At 43.1% G+C, this 23046-nt stretch overlaps 1 protein-coding gene across 6 annotated transcripts in view; it reads left to right on the forward strand.

Moving 5' to 3' along the window:
- The window catches only part of wwox (WW domain containing oxidoreductase), a 216334-nt gene that overhangs the window by 52891 nt on the left and 140397 nt on the right, over positions 1-23046 (forward strand). For all 6 annotated transcript variants that reach the window (XM_061772993.1, XM_061772996.1, XM_061772997.1 and 3 more), the window contains exons 6-7: positions 6230-6318; positions 19470-19655. In XM_061772993.1, the coding sequence (XP_061628977.1) occupies positions 6230-6318; positions 19470-19655 (275 nt within the window). The remainder of the gene's footprint in view (positions 1-6229; positions 6319-19469; positions 19656-23046) is intronic.

Raw genomic sequence — 23046 nt, forward strand, 5'->3', positions numbered from 1 at the left:
AGGCGGGGTACACCCTGAACCGGTTGCCAGCCAATCGCATGGCACAAACAACCATTCGCACTCACAATCACACCTACGGGCAATTTAGAGTCTTCAATCGACCTACCACGCATGTTTTTGGGATGTGGGAGGAAACCGGAGTGCCCGGAGAAAACCCACCCAGGCACGGGGCCGGGATTTGAACCCCGGTCCCCAGAACTGTGAGGCAGGTGTGCTAACCAGTTGTCCACCTGTTTGGTGTTTAGATATCCAATATTTAATTTTCTTGTGTTCTATGCTCTGTTTGTATGTGTTGCTGTTCCATATGTGTGTTAAAGTAGCAGTTGTTGAAGGTTTATAATTACGTAACTATTAGGCTAATTTCCTTTAGCACACTTATGATGTTATATGTTAGCATTAAGCTAGCCAACTTTCTTTAGATAAGCTTCTATGGTTTGGTTGAACATTTTGGTGTTTAAATGACACACAATGTTTAATACTCTTGTTTTACGTGTCAGTTTTATGGTAAACTTCAACTGGAAGTGACGAATAGCTTGAAGCACGTACACTTTGCCTCTTATCTGGAGAACTATGTGAGCGGGAGTTTTGGAGTCCTCAGTTGTGTTGTACGATACTCTCCGATTTCATGACAGCGAAAGAGTGAAAACAGGCGATATGGAATACTTTAAAAAAATTTTTTTAATGAATGTGTTTTAATACATTTAAATGTGTTTAAAGTGTTTATGAGAGCTAAAACTACAAAACGTTTCTAAAGCAATTTGACTCTCTATAGAGCAGATTTTTACTTCTCATGGTTGGGTCTGGAACGTATCCATGTTTGTGAGTTTTTGGCGAAGGGAGGGCTGCGTTTGATTTCTTAAGTGTTGCCCCTCCATAGGTGATCTCGAAAGGTAGCCAAGAGATGGAACCAGGGGTTAAAGTATGAGTGGGCGTGGCCGAGAAGGATTAGGCAATGAGATTGAGCCGAGTGCATTAAAGCAGTGTATTATTTGGCGGTTCCACTTGCTTGTGTCCATTAGGGTTGGCTGCCATGCTATTTAAGAGGTCAACTAAGTGTGCGCGCATGTTTTTTAAGAGTTACTGGAGTGGTCCAGTGTCTTATTGAACAGGACGGGTCTCCCCCTGCTCTAATATCTCTTCATTTTATTGGATTGGATGGCCCCAGTTATAATTGTATTAGTTTTACCCCCCCACCCCTTTTCCATCCTCTCCCCTCGCTCTTAAGCCATCTATCTACTCAGCAGTGACCACTGTGTCACTCTTCAGGAGAGAACACCCCCACACCCCCCACTTGCACCACCCACTGCGACAACCCTGCGTCACGTTCCCACACAAGCAAAGGGCATTCTTCTTTAATTTAGGGGATACATTCCAGGACCACCTGTAATAGATAAAAATCTGCGAAACAGAGACCATATAAAAAAAAGAACATCTTTTGGTAATAGTTTTATAGCCCCCCCAGCCTTTTAATACATATTTTAACTTATAAACACACATACTGTATGTTCACTTAGTCATTTTTGCGTTGTTTTGCGAGCCATAATTTGTGTTCCGAGTGATATGCAGATACGCCGCTGCTTGAATGAAGTCGAAAAAATATGGAGCAATTAAGGCACTATGATGCCCTCCCATGTGGGCAAGTAGAGCCACAGTTACCGATGCACTTTTAGCTGTTTATTGAACAGGCACCCACAGTCAAACCCACAAACTACAAAAAGAGAACACTTGCCAACTCCAGCCACTGACGTCACTCACTAGGGCACACCCCTTAACTGCCATGGGCGTCTATACGTCCAACTGGAATCCAACTATTCACTTCTATCAACATCCATCCATCCATTTTCTGAGCTGCTTCTCCTCACTAGGGTCGCGGGCGTGCTGGAGCCTATCCCAGCTATCATCGGGTAGGAGACGGGGTACACCCTGAACTGGTTGCCAGCCAATCGCAGGGCACATGCAAACAAACAACCATTTGCACTCAAATTCACACCTACGGGCAATTTAGAGTTGTCAATTAACCTACCATGCATGTTTTTGGGATGTGGGAGGAAACCGGAGTGCCCGGAGAAAACCCACGCAGGCACAGGGAGAACATGCAAACTCCACACAGGCGGGGCCGGGGATTGAACCCCGGTCCTCAGAACTGTGAGGCAGACGCTCTAACCAGTCGGTCACTGTTCCGCTTCTATCAACATAAAGTACATTTTTCAACAGGTAGGCGTATAGAGGAGGTGCTGGGACACCTTGTCTGTGAATAATAAGCTTGTAAACAACTGTAATGATGAACAGATCCCTATAGATGGCGACAGTGCAGCACCTTGGATTTGAGATGAGCACAGCTTTTGAGGAGAAGATAAAGATTAGGGTGTGACTTTCTACTTGTCCCGTTGATTATGAGCAAATTTAGGGACCCCACACTCCAACAGAGTATGTAGAGTGGAACCTCAATTTAACGGACTAATAAGGGAGCAGGGTCAGCCGTTAAATCAGATTGTCCGTTAAATTTAAGCACTTTTTTGTGGCCTAAAAACATCAGTACAGTATACAATTGTTTTGTACTTTGCTCTGTGGCCTGAAAACACCTAGTACAGTACCAAATTATTGTGAGTAAATATAAAAAAGCTTTAAAATGTGAGAACATTTTTCAAGTTTATCCACCCCACTGTTGAATGAGAGAGGTGATTCCGAGTTCCAACTGGACACTATTTTCTGTCCATTAAAACCGAAGTCCATTAAATCAAGGTTTCAATGTACTGTATACTGTATGAGTGGTATAAATAGAGTATGTGTTGTGATAGAGAAATGATAATGCAGTTCATGAAGTGAATGATCAACGGCATGTAAAAAAGCCACACTGGAGCCATGCGGTGAATCAGCATCGCTCATGGTTGTGTACCTTTAAATAAATTATTATTTTGCCATCAAAAGCCCTTTCCAAGTTGTTTATAGTTTGAAGTATAACAAAAGCAAAAAAAATATTAGCATCAAAGTCACTGTTCTGCTTGACGTTTCTTCAAAAAAAGCTCATTTTCTCTGAAAGAAGAGTCTCCTTTTTGCTTTGGTAGTGATATGAATGAGTTAAAGGCAGACAACCAAAACACAAACACTACAGTATATACAGTAATTACACTTCCTAAAACCAGTTTATTTCTTTACGTTCCTTTTATGATGTGCATCTTTTATACAGTACAGTGCTGCCTTTCATTATTAAAATCACATAACCAAACATTGTGATGTTTTTTTTGGGAGGCTGGAATGGATTAATCGCATTTCAATTAATTTCAATGGGGAAAGAAACACCTGTAAATCAAGGTACACTGCATACTGGACAGATTCCATGTGTGTACCCCGCTTATGCAAGTCAGTCAGTTCTTGCTGCTCCTGCGCACTCAGCGATTAGACTGGAGTGAACCGCTGCCTCTCACTGTCCCTTCGCCCTTGAAGAGGCCAGAAGTTGTCAGGATCCTCATAAAAAAATCGATTGCATTCTCCTGCTCCTTTTCTATCCATTTTCCCCTCCGTCCAAAACCTGGCCATCTGTCTAATTGTTCACCTCCATGGCTTTAATGCTTTTTACATGCCCCTCCCCTCCCCCCTTCTTTCCAGGTAATAAACTTTATTTTCTTCGCAAGACTTCAATCTACAGGAGGGGTGGGGGGGCAAGGGGGTGAGGGGGGGGAGGTTGCTCACCTTCTCCCTGCTGGATTTGCTCCAGCGGGCCCCACTTCAACCCCCTTTTTATCTTCATTCCCGTCTCCCATCACTCCATCTCACTCCCCCCCTGTCTTCTCCATATGAGTTTGTCAAGCTGACATCTGCACTCATCTTCTCTGCTGGTCACCCTTCCTCTCACGCTGACCTCCTAATGATCCCACCGCTGCCTACTCTGACCTTGTTTCAACCGGAACCCTTCTCATTTCTCCAACAGAATCGCTCTCTCAAGCGCAATTGAAGCACACGTCGAACTATAAGCGCACTTGGCGGACTATTTCTTCACTTCTAAACTGTGCGAAAGTGTCTCCGAGTGTGAAACAGTTGTCTCCCCTCACCTGTGATTACTGCTGTGTGCACGTCATATAAGCGGGCGCCCTTATAATCCCATCTATAATGGCCACAATCAGCACTTTAATGCTTTGTAATATCATCCATGTAATGGTAGAGTGTTGCAGCAAGAGAATAATTCAGGCATAGATAATGGTGTGATTGGGCGTTTTTACCCTTGAGTCACAACATTGAGTTTGTTGTGTGTGTGTGTGTGTGTGTGCATACGTATGTGCGTGTTTGCATTTATAAATACAGCCCAGGGCGGTTAAGTTGCCTGTAAAATGCCTGAAGAACCACATTTCCATCAGCGGGCTCTCTTAACCCTTTCACCGTGGCTTGTACTCACCGCTCCACGGAGCGTCCTTGCTGCGAGTGTCGTGTACACTTTACACGTTCCCGTAAAATACGCACGGGCCGCCGAACGCTCTTGTAATGCGAGCTGACAGGCGTCCTCGGGGATGGCAGGGACAACAGCATCCAGATTTCCTGGCGTGGCCAAACCCAAAAGGCCAGCAGGGACGTCTGAGAGTCTCTCTCGGGTCTGATAGCAAGAGTCAAATGGACCATTTATCAGGAGGAGCATGGACAGGCGTCATTATAACTCAATGCAGTTGTACCTTGACTTACCAGGTTAAATCATTCACTGTCAGCCGTTATTGTCAGTCGTTTTTGTCATGATCTGTGTTTTGGTTGACTTGGGTTCGATTAGATTTAGTTTGTTTCACATTTTGTCAAGCTTTCTCATTTTCATGTCTTGTCTTCTCGTTGGGCTTTCATCTCCACCTGTTCTCGTCGTAGTGTTAACAAATCAGCTCCACATCCAGCTACTCGTGCCTTGTCCAGGTGTGCCTTGTCGTCTCGTCAATTTGTTTGTAATTAGTTCCCTGGTTTGTTCAGTCTATGTCGGAACATTGTCGCTGCAAGTCACATTTCTAGTTTTGTCATGTTTCCTGTTGTAATGAGTGTTTTGTTTCCTAGTGTTTCTTTACTTTCAATCTTGATTTTTGAGATTGTTAATTTAGTATTTACATTTTTCCACGTCTCCCTGCTTCCCTATGTTGGGGTCCTCCGTTTTTGCCGTCACCACAATACTGACAGTTTTAGAGCATTTTGACTAATCCAAATCTACTCAAAGAAAGATTTTCTTCTTTTACCAGAGCAAATGTTTATTTCTAGCTTTTTCCATTCTTTCGTAATCAGCATTAGAATATGACTTGGTTTCACCAAAACCACCAAAGCAAGTACCATATTTTTTGGACTATAGGGGGCTCCGGAGTATAAATCGCACCAGCCAAAAAATGCAAAATAAAGAAGGAAAAAACTTATGTCGCACTGGAGTATAAATCGCATTTTTGGGGGAAATTTATTTGATAAAATCCAACACCAAGAACAGACATTTCATCTTGAAAGGCAATTTAAAATAAAAATAGAATAGAGACAGTCCTTTACAAGTTTCTCGCTCACTCCAAAATTTCTTTCTGCTGCTCGATTACCGTTTTCGGCTGCATATTTCACTAATTGCAGCTTGTAATCTGCAGAATATGATTTTCTCTTCGATGCCATTTTTGTTCAGTCCTTCTCAGTTGTTTTTATAAGTTACGACTAATGTTGAAATTATCAATTTTCAGTGGTACAGAAGTAGCAGGTACAGATACACAGGCCGAGAGCGCCCTCTTGCAGTTGTCAGTGTGCAAATAACGTGAAATTATATAATAATGTGTTAATAATTTCACATATAAATCACTCCGGAGTATAAATCGCACCCCCCAAACTATGAAATAAACTGCGACTTATAGTGCGAAAAATACAGTAATATTTTGCTTTTGTGTCACCTCAAACAACAAAACAACAAAAACAAAGATGGAGAAAGGGCTTTTGTCTCAAAAGTGTTCTCTGTCAATTGACTGTCTGTTGTCGTACTAGACCGGCTCCAAGTACCGGAGACAAATTCCTTGTGTGTTTTTTGGACATACTTGGCAAATAAAGATGATTCTGATTCTGATTCTGAAAGAAGCTGTTCCTCAGCCTTGTGGTCCTGCATCGGATGCTCCGTAGCCTCCTGCCTGTGGGGAGCGGATGAAAGAGAGGGTGTGCGGGATGGGTTGAACGCTATTAACTGAGAAATTAAGAACAATAACCAAGCTTGGTTGTTACATTTTGCATTTTTTTTTTGTTGTCTTCGCAGCACAAAGCCCGAGTGGAACCCATGATGTGCGACCTGGGTTCTTTCCGCAGTGTGAGGGAGTTTGTGGACACCTTCAAAGCCAAGAAGCTGTGAGTACAAACAATATTTATTTTCTTATTGATTGCTCCTCATATCACCACTCCAGTTCTGCACTTGATTACATTTATAGGCTTTGGATGAGGATATATTTTAATTAGTTTGTTAGCAAGGAACAAGTGGCAACTCCAGGCTGCTGCCATTTATTTTTTTCTACAAATCCCCCCCCCCACTTCTCAGTTGAAAATGTATGAATCTTGCCCATTCATATGCATGTAGGAGGTGTTTGAAAATAGGCTCGTTTGATTCTGCCCTAGCAGAGGTTGATACCTCACGTGGATGATTAAGCTGCTCAAAAAACTGCAAAGTTCAAATGCAACACTTCTCCTACAGTATAAATAATGAAAGTGATGGACCTAGGACATTTGTATGCTCTGTACCCACATACATGGGTATGCTTATTTCCACATCAACAGCCTTATAAGAAAAGTCTGTTTACATGAAAATGAATTTGCATGCTGTAAAGATCATGTCAAAACATCCATCCATCCATTTTCCGTACCGCTTATCCTCACTCGGGTCGCGGGCGTGCTGGAGCCTATCCCAGCTATCTTCGGGCGAGAGGCGGGTACACCTCTGCTCGCCAGCCAATCGCAGGGCACATAAACAAACAACCATTCACACTCACATTCACACCCATATCAAAACCATTGGTGGATTTATAATATAACCCCTAATTGGAACAGTATTTTGACCAATATACTTTTTCACCATGATGTCACACATTCAGTGGGTATGGAAAGTTTTCAGACCCCCTTAAATCTTTCACTCTTTTTAATATTGCAGCCATTTGCTAAAATCATTTAAATTAATTTCCCTCCACATTAATGTACACACAGCACCCCATGTTGACAGAAAAAAAGAGAATTGTTGAATTTTTTGCAGATTTCTTAAAAAAAAAAGAAAAACTGAAATATCACACAGCCAGAATTATTCAGACCCTTTGCTCAGTATTTAGTAGAAGCACCCTTTTGAGGTCTGCCATTCCTCCTTCCAGATCCTCTCCAGTTCTTTCAGGTTGGATGGTGAACGTTGGTGGGCAGCCATTTTCAGGTCTTTCCAGACATGCTCAATTGGCTTTAAGTCAGGGCTCTGGCTGGGCCATTGAAAAACAGTGACGGAGTTGTTCTGAAGCCACTCCTTCGGTATTTTAGCTCTGTGCTTAGGGTCATTGTCTTTTTTGAAGGTGAACCTTCAGCCCAGTCTGAGGTTCTGAGCACTCTGGAGAAGGTTTTCATCCAGGATATCCCTGCACTTGGCCGCATTCAGCTTTTCTTCGATTGCAACCAGTCTCCCTGTTCCTGCAGCTGAAAAATACACCCACAGCATGATGCTGCGACCACCATGCTTCACTGTTGGGACTATATTGGACAGGTGATGAGCAGTGCCTGGTTTTCTCCACACATGCCACTTAGAATTAAGGCCAACAATTTCTATCTTGGTCTCATCAGACCAGATAATCTTAATTCTCACCATCTTGGAGTCCTTCAGGTGTTTTTTAGCGGGCTTTCATGTGTCTTGCACTGAGGAGAAGCTTCCGTCGAGCGAGTCTGCCATAAAGCCCCGACTGGTGGAGGGCTGCAGTGATGGTTGTCTTTCTAGAACTTTCACCCATCTCCCGACTGCATCTCTGGAGCTCAGCCACAGTGATCTTTGGGTTCTTCTTCTACCTCTCTCACCAAGGCTCTTCTCGCCCAGTTGCTCTATTTGGCCGGACGGCCAGCTCTAGGAAGGGTTCTGATCGTCCAAACGTCTTCCATTTCAGGATTATGGAGGCCACTGTGCTCTTAGGAACCTTAAGTGCAGCAGAAATGTTTTTGTAACCTTGGCCAGATCAGTGCCTTGCCACAATTATGTCTCTGAGCTCTTCAGGCTGTTCCTTTGACCTCATGATTCTCATTTTGTCTGACATGCACTGTGAGCTGTAAGGTCTTATATAGACAGGTGTGTGGATTTCCTAATCAAATCCAATCAGTATAATCAAACACAGCTGGACTCCAATGAATATATAGAACCATCTCAAGGATGATCAGAAGAAATGGACAGGACCCGAGTTAAATATTTGAGTGTCACAGCAAAGGGTCTGAAGAGTTATGGATGTGTGACATTTCAGTTTTTCTTTTTTAAGAAATCAGCAAAAATTTCAACAATTAAGTTTTTTTATGTCAATATGGGGTGCTGTGTCTACTTTAATGAGGGAAAAAATGAACTTAAATTATTTTAACAAATGGCTGCAATATAACAAAGAGTGAAAAATTTAAGGGGGTCTGAAAACTTTCCGTACCCACTGTGCTTGAGGATAGAAAACATTTAACATACACATTTTGACCCCATCTACAAATGACCTGGCCCACCTGGCCATTTCAAAAATCAAATATGGCCCTTGAGCACAAAGGTTTGCACACCCCTGCTGTAGTGTAAATCCATTATTATTTATTCTAATAAAGGACGTCCAGACAGTTCCTGATGGAGACAAGGTCTGAGGGGTCAGCGTGTGTATTTTTGTCTATTTACGGACTGACATTGACTTCTTTGACTTGATGGTTCTTATTCTGTGGTGGTCAGCATGTGTCTCGTTGGCCGGTCGCGTCGGCGCTATTTCGGGGGTCATGTATTTTGTCATCAATACTGCTCAACCACCTGCAGGTCTCTCGTGGCAACATGTCCGTGTGTGTGTATGTATTTATGTGTATGCGTGTGCGTTGGCATTAGTGTCGAGAGGGGGGAGGCCCTCGGGGAGAGGCACAGCAGCCATGGCCTGCAGCAGCCCGGAGGCAGGTTATGACCATCCAGGACACAAGTCTTGAGCCAAACCTCACGGAGGTTTCCCTCCTGTAATTTACCCCCTACTCATTCATACTGAAGGTTTGACCTTCCCATGAGCCCACCTATCAGCGTAATCTGTTTTTGTTGTTGTTGTTTTATACAGTGAACTCTTGTTTATTGCGTGATATGTTCCAGGCCCACTCGCGATATGTGAAAATCCAGCATAAAAAAAGATCCTCCCACACATGATAAATATACAGTATTTGAACACTCAAAAAAAATGTAGGTATGAAATGTATAGTTAATACTGTACGTACTATGTGTGTGTTAGATATGTACGTACTGTAGTATGTGTGTCTTAGATATGCACGTGAGGTTGGGCGGTTGGCTCAAGCTATGGTGCGTCCGCGTGGGAGTGTCTTGGCGTGAGCTGTGGCCAACAGCAGCTCTTGTGTGAGTGTGCTCATTGTTATTTTTTTCAACTGCTCTCTCAGCATTGAATTGGAAAGTGCATCTGCGACTGTGGCTCTCCTTTCCCACATGTGATGGCATTACAGATGTCCGCGATATAGACACATTCAATAAAAAATAAAAAAATAAAAAATCTGCAATACACAGGGGGAGCACTTTTGTTTTTTGGGGGCTGGAACAGATTCGTGTTCTACATTTGCAATTTGTTTATACGCAGAGTATCTCTTTCTTATGTCACCTCTCAGTCTGTCGCTCTGGCTCGCTACCTCACTATTTTGGCAAGGTTGTATTTCTTCATTAGCAGTGCTGTTGGGGTGGGGGGTGCCCGGGTGGGGGAGGGACTCCCAGGGGACGTCAGAGTACATTAATTCTCATCACAAGGCGAACGGAGCAGAGTGGAGCCTGGGAGCTGTGAGCTGTGAATGGCACTGGGCAGCTGTCGGAGTCCGCCGCCACTCTATTACGGCGCGTATGTCTTCGGGCATAACGCGCACAAACACGGGCGTCCGCGCACCCGCAGTCGTGCGTGCAAGCGCCTAAACACGCAGGGAAAATAGAAGCGGGCGCACACGAGCACTGTAATACTCCCGCAGCGTGTCATTGACAGGTGAAATGTAATCAGTCTTTTTTTCCCCCTTTTTCTCCCTCTCGTTTCTCACTCCCTTGCTTTTAAGTGCTTTAGTCAGTGGCTTTCACGCTGCTTTGTGTTCCATTGACCCCGATTCCGCTTTAATTGCCTGTCCTTTGAAATGAAATTACCTGGATATTGATATTGTTCAATGCAGGGCAATTTCGTTGCGGCGTAATTGACGGAGAGCGGCACTGACAGAGTGCCCCTAATACAATTTCTGCTGAACGCTCCGTAATTAACACGTGCCATTTGTTCCTAGACGCATTCATCCTGGTGTCATTGCAGTCATATTACTCCACATTACGGGTGGAACAGTACTGTACTGTACAGATTTTTCAGTACGGAACATTTGGTAAGATACAAAATAGGGATGTCCTGACTCCCGATCACATTTTTTCTCCACCCAAGTCCGAGTTGAGTCACTTGATTTTGAGTATTTGCTGATATTGATTACGGTCTCATACCCCAGCAATGCCTAAAGAAGTTAGCATACATCACGTGATCGGATCAGAACAACTCTCATCCAAATGTGTATCGATTTCCACACAGAACATACAGCGGGAAGAAAAAGAATACCACAAAATTTTAAAATAATTAATCTAGCATAAAACATTTCATATTAATATAACATAATATTGACCGGCACGGTGGAAAATGGTTAGCACATCTGCCTCACAGCTCTGGGGACCGGGGTTCAAATCCCGGCCCCGCCTGTGTGGATGTTCTCCCCATGCCTGGGTGGGTTTTCTCCGGGCACTCTGGTTTCCTCCCACATCCCAAAAAACATGCGTGATAGGTTGATTGAAGACTCTAAATTGCCCTTAGGTGTGAATGTGTTCGCGAATGGTTGTTTGTTTATATGTGCCCCGCGATTGGCTGGCAACCGGTTCAGGGTGTACCCTGCCTCCTGCCCGAAGATGGCTGGGATAGGCTCCAGCAGCCCGCGACCCTAGTGAGGATTAGCGGTAAAGAAAATGGATTGATGGATGGATGGATAACATAATATTTTCAAGCCATACATTTTCTATACTGTACTTCATTTAGGGGTGTCACAATTGAATCTTTTATAATTGATTATCCTCTAGATAATCATCAACTAACCGAGTAATCGCCCCACCCCCAAAAAATATATTTGTTTGTAATTTTTTTTTATTTGTGACTAATAATTGGGTAATAGGATGTATATGTGTGATGTATACCACCCCCCACAATTCAGCGCAACTTTTGCATTCCATTGTGGGATGTGGAGGCCATTTTAAGCAAAAAAAAAACAAACAACAAAGATACCTGAAGCACAGAGCCATTGATGTTTTTGCGGTGTGAGGCAAAGCACAAAGTTCTGAGCCTTCAGCGGCCATGCCGAGACTTCGCAAACCAAAAATAATGCGGTAACCCAAGTTAATTTTGTTAACCGGGTTGTTTGTAAACAAAGTTTCCTCTGTAGTTAAGTATTATTGTAAAACACAGTATGCATATATACTGGATATACTGTACTGGTACATCCTGGGAGCGCTGTGTTGGCTGATGGGTGCGTGTGTTTCTGTCAACAATAAAACGCAGTGGTAAAGGCCAATAGTCTGTGCCCAGCTCTCTCTTACCCACACTGGCAATATACTCCGTGCTGGCCCACATTATCACGGAGGTCAGGGGCTGTACCTAAGGGGGTTATTTAAAGTAAATATATAAACGGATGCCTCCCCGTTTGGTAGTTAACACCCTCGTTTGAGCGGCGCTGAGATTGCACAGTGCAGTGCTGGCCGTGTTGTGAGAGGCCTTTAGTGTGGAGAGCGGGACCGCGCCTTGGGCGGCAACAGGCCTATTAAAGGCCTTCATTAGAGCCGCACTTATGAGAGCGGGACTAACGGGTGGGCAGTTGGATTTAACAGGCCACTCGCACCGTGAGCGCACAGCTCGTTTCACATCACCGGACCTTGGTGATTGCAGTTTTGCGGGAACAAATGACAAACGACTGACATGATGTTGGAGACCAAGCAGACCCAAGGTGTCAAATTTAAGGCCAGATCCGTCCCGCCCCATCACTTCATGCAGACCGCTAAAACTAATTTGACTTTTTTCTTGCTAAATGGGTTTTGTTCTTTTCATTTTGGCAAAAAAAGCATAGAAATTTCAATTTTTCTTATTCTATTTTTTGAATCCAGAAGAAATTCTCAATCTGGATTATACACTGTTATCATTCTAGATTGCGCCTTGGTATAGGTGCCCACTCTGTTGGCCTGATCTTATACAGTGGTTCCTTGATTTACAAGTTTAATTCATACCATGATCATGCTCATAATTTAAATCACTCATACCTCAAAGCGACTTTTCCTACTGGAATGAATGCAAAAGCTATTAATCCGCTTTTTTAAATTGATAAAAAAACACCCAAAAATTTTTGTAACGTGTTTTTCAGTAAGAAAAATAGCACTGTACAATATTGTATTGTCTCGAAACGTGCAGTAATACACAATGTAAAGGAATGAACAGATTTTCCTAAATTCCTTTTTTTCCACTTCAATTTCACTGAATACAATATCTTCTTCTTTTCCTTTCGGCTTGTCCCGTTAGGGGTCGCCACAGCGCGTCATCCTTTTCCATGAGAGCCTATCTCCTTCATCCTCCTCTCGAACACCAACTGCCATCATGTCTTCCCTCACGACATCCATCAACCTTCTCTTTGGTCTTCCTCTAGCTCTCTTGCCTGGCAGCTCCATCCTCATCATCCTTCTACCAATATACTCACTCTCTCTCCTCTGGACGTGTCCAAACCATTGAAGTCTGCTCTCTCTAACTTTGTCTCCAAAACATCGAACCTTGGCTGTCCCTCTGATGAGCTCATTTCTAATTTTATCCAACCTGGTCACTCCGAGAGCGAACCTCAACATCTTCATTTCCGCCACCTCCAGCTCTGCTTCCTGTTTTCTCTTCAGTGCCACTGTCTCTAATCCATACATCATGGCTGGCCTCACCACTGTTTTATAAACTTTGCCCTTCATCCTAGCAGAGACTCTTCTGTCACATAACACACCTGACACCTTCCTCCACCCGTTCCAACCTGCTTGGACCCGTTTCTTCACTTCCTGACCACACTCACCATTGCTCTGGACGGTTGACCCCAAGTATTTAAAGTCCTCTACCCTTGCCATCTCTTCTCCCTGTAGCCTCATTCTTCCCCCACCATCCCTCTCATTCATGCACATATATTCTGTTTTACTTCGGCTAATCTTCATTCCTCTTCTTTCCAGTGCATGCCTCCATCTTTCTAACTGTTCCTCCAGCTGCTCCCTGCTTTCACTGCAGATCACAATGTCATCTGCAAACATCATGGTCCACGGGGATTCCAGTCTAACCTCATCTGTCAGCCTATCCATCACCACTGCAAAAAGGAAGGGGCTCAGGGCTGATCCCTGATGCAGTCCCACGTCCACCTTAAATTCTTCTGTCACACCGACAGCACACCTCACCGCTGTTCTGCTGCCCTCGTACATGTCCTGTATTATTCTAACATACTTCTCTGCCACTCCAGACTTCCGCATGCAGTACCACAGTTCCTCTCTGGGTACTCTGTCATAGGCTTTCTCTAGATCTACAAAGACACAATGTAGCTCCTTCTGACCTTCTCTGTACTTTTCCATCAACATCCTCAAGGCAAATAATGCATCTGTGGTACTCTTTCTAGGCATGAAACCATACTGTTGCTCACAAATACTCACTTCTGTCCTGAGTCTAGCCTCCACTACTCTTTCCCATAACTTCATTGTGTGGCTCATCAACTTTATTCCTCTATAGTTGCCACAGCTCTGCACATCACCTTTGTTCTTAAAAATGGGCACCAGTACACTTTTCCTCCATTCCTCAGGCATCTTCTCACGCACTAGAATTCTATTGAACAAGCTGGTCAAAAACTCCACAGCCACCTCTCCTAGATGCTTCCATACCTCCACAGGAATGTCATCAGGACCAACTGCCTTTCCATTTTTCATTCTCTTTAATGCCTTTCTAACTTCCCCCTTACTAATCATTGCCACTTCCTGGTCCACCACACTTGCCTATTCTACTCTCCCTTCTCTATCATTTTCCTCATTCATCAACTCCTCGAAGTATTCTTTCCATCTACCTAGCACACTGCTGGCACCAGTCAACATATTTCCATCTCTATCCTTAATCACCCTAACCTGCTGCATATCCTTCCCATCTCTATCCCTCTGTCTGGCCAGCCTGTATAGATCCTTTTCTCCTTCTTTAGTGTCCAACCTGCCATACATGTCATCATATGCCTCTTGTTTTGCCTTTGCCACCTCTACCTTTGCCCTGTGTCGCATCTCAATGTATTCCACCTGTGTGCTTCTACCTCCGCTCTTGTAGGTCACCCTATGTTCGTGCCTCTTCTGGAAAAAAGTGTTCACTACAGCCATTTGCATCCTTGTTGCAAAGTCTACCACCATCTGTCCCTCCAAGTTCCTTTCCTGGATACCGTACTTACCCATCACTTCTTCATCACCCTTATTACCTTCACCAACATGTCCATTACAATCTGCACCAATTACGACTCTCTCTCTGTCTGGGATGCTCAGAACTACATCATCTAGCTCCTTCCAGAATTTCTCTTTCACCTCTAGGTCACATCCTACCTGTGGGGCATAGCCACTAATCACATTACACATAACACCCTCAATTTCAAATTTCAGCCCCATCACTCGATCTGATACTCTTTTCACCTCCAAGACATTCTTAGCCAACTCTTCTTTTAAAATAACCCCGACTCCATTTCTCTTCCCATCTACACCATGGTAAAATAATTTAAACCCTGCCCCTAAACTTCTAGCCTTACTGCCTTTCCACCTGGTCTCCTGGACACACAATATATCAACCTTTCTCCTAATCATCATGTCAACCAACTCCCGAGATTTTCCTGTCATAGTCCCAACATTCAAAGTCCCCACATTCAGTTCTAGGCTCTGTGTTTCCCTCTTCTCTTTCTGCCAAAGAACCCGCTTTCCACCTCTTCTTCTTCTTCTTCTTTGACTTCGACTTCGACCCACAGTAGCTGAATTTCCAACAGCGCCCTGCAGGTTGACGGCGCCGGTGGCGGACGTTGTTAACCCGGGCCACGACCGATCCGGTATGGAATTCTTTGGATGAACGCTCATATTTGTTTGGCAAGGTTTTAAGCCGGATGCCCTTCCTGACGCAACCCTCTGCATTTATCCGGGCTTGGGACCGGCCTACAGTTTGCACTGACTTGTGCCCCCCATAGGGCTGCATTTCACTGAATACAATATATATATATATATATATTATATTTTTATAGTCACCCTTCAATTTCATTAGCTTTTCCATCTTTTCAAAGTCGACTACACGCACACCTCACTCATGTTTTTCAATGATTTAGAGCAGGGTTGTCCAAACTTTTTGCAAAGAGGGCCAGATTTGGTCAGATGAAAATGTATGGGGGGCAACCATTCGGCCTGGCATTCCTCGAACCATTACCATTGTATATTAACATGTAAATATGTAACTATATCACTTTGCTGTCTGCAGCTAGGTCGATATTGCAAATGAGAATCTGTTTTCAATTGCATTACCAGGATAGTTAAAGGTTAAAATAATAATAAATAAAATACAAATGAACTATTTTATGAAAGTTGACATAATTTTTTTTAGAAACATGGATTTATTCATTTTGTTTTAACAAATCACATACCAGTGCATTTTGACAAAGAATAGTATAGTGAGGCGGCACGGTGGACGACTGGTTAGAGCGTCAGCCTCACAGTTCTGACGACCTGGGTTCAATCCCCGGCCCCGCCTGTGTGGAGTTTGCATGTTCTCCCCGTGCCTGCGTGGGTTTTCTCCGGGCACTCCGGTTTCCTCCCACATCCCAAAAACATGCAAGGTAGGTTAATTGAAAACTCTAAATTGCCCGTAGGTGTGAATGTGTGTGTGAATGGTTGTTTGTTTATGTGTGCCCTGCGATTGGCTGGCAACCAGTTCAGGGTGTACTCCGCCTCCTCCCCGATGATAGCTGGGATAGGCTCCAGCATGCACGCGACCCTAGTGAGGAGAAGCGGTTCAGAAAATGGATGGATGGATGGATAGTATAGTGACTATACTATTTGACTCTACTATCGTCAAATCAGATGATTTGAAAAAACTGTGGTTTGATCATCAGAAAAAAAATCAATTCACTGAGACTCGTAGCTCGCCTTTGTAGAATTTTCATTTGCGCTGCTGTGCTATCAAAACAACTTCCTGTGGCTTCAGTTTTTCGGCGCGTTTGTTCGCCGTTAGCTTTTCGTAGTTAGATTGTTTTGTCTGGTAGTGCCTCTTAACATTAAATTCTTTGAAAACAGCCACAGTCTCTTGGCAAATTAGGCAGACACAGTGGTTTCGTATGTCAGTGAAAAAATCCACTTGTCCTGGAAACGGCGGCCCTCGTTGTCAACTTTCCTCTTTTTAGTTTCAGTTGCCATTTTAGAAATGGGCTAAAAACATACCACAGGGGTAAAGGTTCACACAGGGGTCACACGACGAGAGTGCGGCCACAGGTCTACTGCCATCCTCTGGTGAAATATAAAATGTTTTTTTTTTTTGTATGTGTGTATTGTTTATTGTGGTAAACTGTGCTGGCGGGCCACACATTATTGATTTTATGACATGATGCTTCGGGCCGGAGGAAATTTGGACACGGGCCGGATTTGGCCCGCGGGCCGGACTTTGGGCATGCCTGATTTAGAGCTTCATTCTCTTATTCTTCTCAGCAGTTTGTTTTCAAATAGAGTATCAGTTGTTTAAACGTTTATAACTACTGCGATATTAATGCGAGTTACGTTAGCACGCCCATTGCGTTTCACATTATGTGTTAGCATGAAGCTATTGGACTTTCGTAAGACAAAGTTATGTGGTTTAGTTAAATACACACCGTGTAATTCTCTTTGTTTTATGTTTAGTTTTACAGTAAATCTTAACTGGTAGTGGCAATAAACATTTTGACAGAAGCACACTTTGGCTCCTTCTTGAAAAACTGTTCGCTATCTTCCAAACCTTACACAGGAGGGGATAATAGATATCGTTTGCTTCTTCTCAGCACTCACTGCCTTAGTACCCATGGGTGGAAAAAGGAATTAGGCAAATTACCTGCAAAAAAATGGGAAAATGTGAGCCCAGAACATAACAGATGCCTATACTTTCACTGCAAAGTTATCAACATGGTGAAAAATTTGATTTCATCATCTAGTGGTGGAGTGCCCGAAGCTCACTTGTACGCTGAATTTTTGTTCGGCAAATTAGTAAAATGGTCACTCGTAAGCCAAGGCACCATTGTCTTTGTCTCGTGAGGCTGTTGCCCATACGGTGTCTCCTCACCTTATTATATTTTAACACGCGGCGCAATTGCGTCCCGCCGCGGAAGTGCTGAGGTTGGCGTTCTTTAAGTTGCCGAGGTTTGTGCTCTTTAATGAACCTTGCGTGTTCGGGAGGCCTGAAGGTGATCGCAACTGTACATTCCTATGCAATAGCACTGGATGGCTCATTATAGCGGGAGCATAACAATTCGCACATTAATTTTCCAGCATCCAGTTTTTAATTAATCCAGTAGGCAGTCTTAAACACAGGGTACACAAATTGCCTCCGGCCTCATAATTAATTCTAATGGAAGAAATTAAAAATTGGTGGGGTGTGTTTGGATTGTTCGTCTGTGTTACAGTGGCTCCGAGCTCGCTGGAGCGACGCTGTCACCGACAAGCATCTCTTACTGCCCCGACCAATCTCGTGGTCTTCCAGCCTCAGCATGCAGATAGATTCATTGTGTGCATGTGCGAGCGTGTGTTTGTGTGGTATGTGTGCACTAAAGCATATGTTCCTTTATTGGCCCCCAGCACTTTTGTGTTCTAAAATGATAGCTTTTCATTGCATGGATGAATCTTAACCCTCCTATGTTTTTTTTTTTTTTTGTAGACCAACAGTGTTCGTGGGTCAATGTGAGCAGGTGTATTTGTTTAATCGTAAAAGAAAAAAAAAAATTCAAAAGAAAAGGCCCTTTGAAAAAGTTTAATCTAGTTTTAAAAAATTCTCTGGATTTGCATACTTCAAAATGGTCAGTTTGACCTGCAGCGTAATAGAATCCGTCATAAATACATTGTCGTACATTAAAATAAAACATTGTTTTAATAAATATGATTTGAGCACGGTGGACAACTGGTTAGAGCGTCTGCGTCACAGTTCTGAGGACTGGGGTTCAATCCCCGGCCCCGCCTGTGTGGAGTTTGCATGTTCTCCCCGTGCCTGCGTGGGTTTTCTCCGGGCACTCCGGTTTCCTCCCACATCCCAAAAACATGCGTGGTAGATTAATTGACAACTCTAAATTGCCCGTAGGTGTGAATGGGAGTGCGAATGGTTGTTTGTTTGTATGTGCCCTGCAATTGGCTGACAACCAGTTCAGGGTGTACCCCGCCTCCTGCCCGATGATAGCTGGGATAGGCTCCAGCACGCCCGCGACCCTAGTGAGGAGAAGTGGCTCAGAAAATGGATGGATGGATGGATGATTTTAATTTCAAAATCTATTTTTTTTAATAATTAGATAACATTGTATTGTGTTTTAATAAATAAAGACAAAAAAAAGCAGGCCAGCAGAATTTAAACTTCATTTTTCAACTTTTAAATGGTCAATTTTCCCCCAACCTAATTTGACTGTTTATACGTAAATGTAAAATAATGCTTATTTGTATTTATGTAGCAAACAACTAAATAAAAAATATACAATGTCTATGTTAGTATATATATTATTTTGTAAGAAAGTATATATTTATTCCCATTTTTTTAGGATTTTTAAAAAATGAAATAAGTTAACAAATAAGGCCAAAGGAAAAGATCATACAATTCTTTTGTAATTATATATATAAATGTTATTCTATATGAGTTTGTTTGTATTCATTTTATCGTTTTTTAAAAAGTATTTTTAAAAACAGTAAAAATGAAAATATAAGGCCATCAGAAAATGTTTAATCCAATTTCTTTTTAAACTTCCAACCAATCCATTCATCCATCCAGATCACATGAAAGTATAAATGTTATGTTTTTTAATTACATAAAAAAAGAAAAAAAACAAATAAAGCATAAGTTTAATGACATGTTTTACAACAATAATAAAAAAACATAAATCTGGATGTTTAAACTGATCAGTTTGACCTGCAACATAAGAGGTGATCTAACCAGTAAACCCATGTAGGATTTTGTCATCTGTTCTATCAATAATCCCCAAAACATCTTCTCTTGTAGGCCCTTGCACATTTTGGTGTGCAATGCGGCGGTGTGCACTCAGCCATGGAGTTTGACGGAGGACGGCCTGGAGTCCACCTTCCAGATCTGCCATCTGGGTCACTTCCTGCTGGTCCAGTGCCTGCAGGACGTGCTGCGTCGCTCGGCGCCCGCCCGTGTGGTGGTGGTGTCATCCGAGTCTCACAGGTAACAGCACACTGAGCAATATGTGTTTCTTGATGTAAAAATAGAAAAAAGTGAATGCAATTTAAAGGAGGAAATTGTGGCACAGAATCCCTTTTTGACAGATTTTTCGTCTTCCTCAGTTTTTGTCATTCGGTTGTCGGGTTCCAAATTCCAGGAATTTTCAAAAGTAGATTAAATAAAGATTTACTGGAATAAATTGGATTAACCAGATATTGTTAAACTCTAACGCTACATTGTTCGATAACTGTTTCATACCTGCCATCAATACGGAGGATCGTCTTTCACCTTGAGTATGTGAAATGCTCTGACACAAAGTTCATTTGGCATGTCATATTTCCAGAACTGTAACAGATACCAACCAAAACGCCTACGTTGACATCCAGTTTAAATATATTTAGCAAGCAGAAAATGAGTATTTTCCAAATGACGACTGGTAAACCCATTTTTTGTCATCACACGTGTGTACATGCTCTTTCTCAAGAGCTGTAATAGCTACAAACTTGCTTTTGGTGCAAAAATACCTGCAATAGCAATATCTATGTTCTACTTTAATAGATTTAGATGTAAAAAAAAAATCTGTATTTTCAAAATTGTGTCTCATGAACCAATTTTTCTGTCTGGAAAAGTACCTCGAGAACTGATAAATACAGACATGCACCTGGTACCACAATATCTGCAAAACCGAACTTCATATTCAATTTTAGAAGAAGAAGAATCACCTTTTATTGTCATGAACATGCATGCATGCACACAAAATTTGTTCTCTGCATTTAACCCATCACAGTGAACACATACACATGTTAGTGGAACACACTGGAGCAGGGGGCAGCGCCCGGGGAGCATTTCGGGGTATCAGTGTCTTGCTCAAGGACACCACAGCCATGAGTCCAGAGGATGTTGGCGGATGGTCCAGTCGGGGTCTTGAACCTAGGTCCCCCACGGTGGCAGGTGATGATCTTAACCATTGGGCCATGGCTGCCCAATGGTTAAGTGGTTAATGGTTAAATGGTTAATGTTTTAGTGCAAATCAATGCATTGCGAGTTATAAAAGAAATATTAAGTTTTTGCGTGGACATCTTGGATTTTAGGCTTGCCATCTTGGCATTTTGCATGGCCAGCTGTATTTTTTAAAAGAGTATATGGACCAAATTTCATGCTTGTGTCACCATTTCAATTTCAACTTTCTTGTGTCTTTTTTGCTCCACGTTGTCATAGCAGTTTGTAAAGCAGTGCCATTGTTTTGTCATTGGTAGAGGCCAATCAGCCGTCTCTCGTGGCGCCCTTCAGCTTGAGGCCCTTGGCAAACGTCTGGCTTGCCTGCCCTGTTGCAGTGTCTCCGATCACGCCACCGAAATCAAAGAGAACTCCCCCTTTTTTTACACTGCCGGCAAGTTTAGCATCAATCAAACACTGCCAATACTTCCTTCCTGACATTCCCAGCAAACGTCCTGCTTTCCTTTCCCAACAGCATGTAATAATATTGTGACCTTAAGCGAATACGGGTGTCAGAGCGTACCCCCCGCCTCTTGCCTGCTGGTGCGTGGCGCTGCGCAAAGCATAAGTCATATAATAGTGCGGCTGTTTGAGCCACTAGAACAAGTGTTCACATGTTCTCCTTGTCTCAGGTCATTCCGCCCAGCTCCGATCAATCAAGCGGATTCGGGCCCGTCGAACTGACTGAGTGAGAAGCGCGATCGATGCCACGCACCCGCCTCTGCTGCCTCGCCATTCATGCCGTCCTGGGCTCAGGGCTCGCAGATCACTGGAAGGCATCACGCTTGTCCGTCATATGACAGCAGAGGAATGTGATGCTGGCAAGAGACAGACAGACAGACTGTTGGGGAAAATGAGGCAGAAAAAGTGTACGACTGCAGCGACAGGATCAAAGTAAATTTTGGCTGATAAGTCCATCCATCATGTTGATGATACGTTTAATTCATAGTGGCAGCGTTTGTTGGGAAATGAGTTTCCCAGCGACTGAGGCTGTCATGTTTGACAATACGCATTAAGTCTGATGTATCAGTTTGTGGCCGAAAGTGGCCAGCGGTACTGCATGGCTGCAGTTGAAGGCTTATGACTTCAACTCGATTGTTTTAAACACGCCTTCTTTTTTGGCCAATAAATATAACGACACTATCTACCGTAATTTCTTGTGTATAATGCACATTCCCCCCCACCAAAAAAATAATCAAAAGTCAATAGAGCACATTATACATAGGTATAAGGAAAATAAAAAAAATCTTTCATATTGTATAAATGTATACTGCCACCTAGGGGTTGTGAAAAACGTGTACACTTTCATTCACATTACACAGTTATATATATTACAGTAAATGGGTGCCGATAACTGGAGCATCCTAGCGTCCTCATGTCAGCCGCCATATTGCTATTGTTGTCTGTTGCTACTGCGGTAGATGGCATAAATGCTCACTAGTGAGTTTGTTATACCTTAAATGTCTGCTAACAGGGCTAGTTACTCAGCCGCCTTTAAACAAAAAAAATAATCAATGTTGCTGAGACGTAGGAAACGCTTTCAGCACTGTTGAACTCCGTCTCAATGCTTTGAATATCGTGAAGAAAAAAGGTAACCATCATGTTAGTGCATGCACACAGCAGAATAATTCTTGGAAAAACCTAATAAAATACAGATAATACTGATTGTTTTGAGCATATGGATAGCAGCAAATCGATGGTGCGCATTATAAACGGGTAGAAACATTTTCCTGATTTTAAATTTTTTTTTTGTGGTCAACTTTGGGGGTGGTGCGCGTTATACTCGAGTAGGTATTTTACCTGAGAAATTACGGTACATATACACTGCATGGTTCAAATGACACAATTCCGATTTATTTATTTTTTTCCCCCCTCTCAAGTGGCCTAATTGGGATATTAGTCATGGTTGCGTAGAGACAATATGTGTACCTAATATTGTGTTTACCAGGGGTAAGGATGGTAAAGCACAACTATTTTTGCCTGGCTGTCTGTGCTCTGCAGCCAGCCTCTTCAAAGAGGGCTTCGGCACTTTCACGCTGCGGCAGGCGACACGGACAGCGGGTGGAAATGGACAATATCTCCCCTGACATCTTCCATTCTGTCCACCTCATTCCACACCAATATTACATCCACTGATGCCCTCCCTCCCCCCACCTTATTTTTGTTTGCGCTATTTTCCACTTTCCGCAGATTTGCCATTTATTCACTTAGTCTCCCCTCACATGCAGCGAGTGCGACCCCTGAACTGCTAGTATATTGTACTCCCTAAGCCCCTTGTCCACAGCCAAAGCACTGACCTGGAAGGCACCGGGGTTGGGGAGAGATGAACTCGGGTGTAATGACTGGACACTTTATCAGTTTCCAACACGTGGGGCTTACTGTGAAATTGGCCCCAGTA

The sequence above is a fragment of the Phyllopteryx taeniolatus genome, chromosome 5 (genome assembly GCF_024500385.1).
Source record: "Phyllopteryx taeniolatus isolate TA_2022b chromosome 5, UOR_Ptae_1.2, whole genome shotgun sequence".
Lineage (NCBI taxonomy): Eukaryota > Metazoa > Chordata > Actinopteri > Syngnathiformes > Syngnathidae > Phyllopteryx > Phyllopteryx taeniolatus.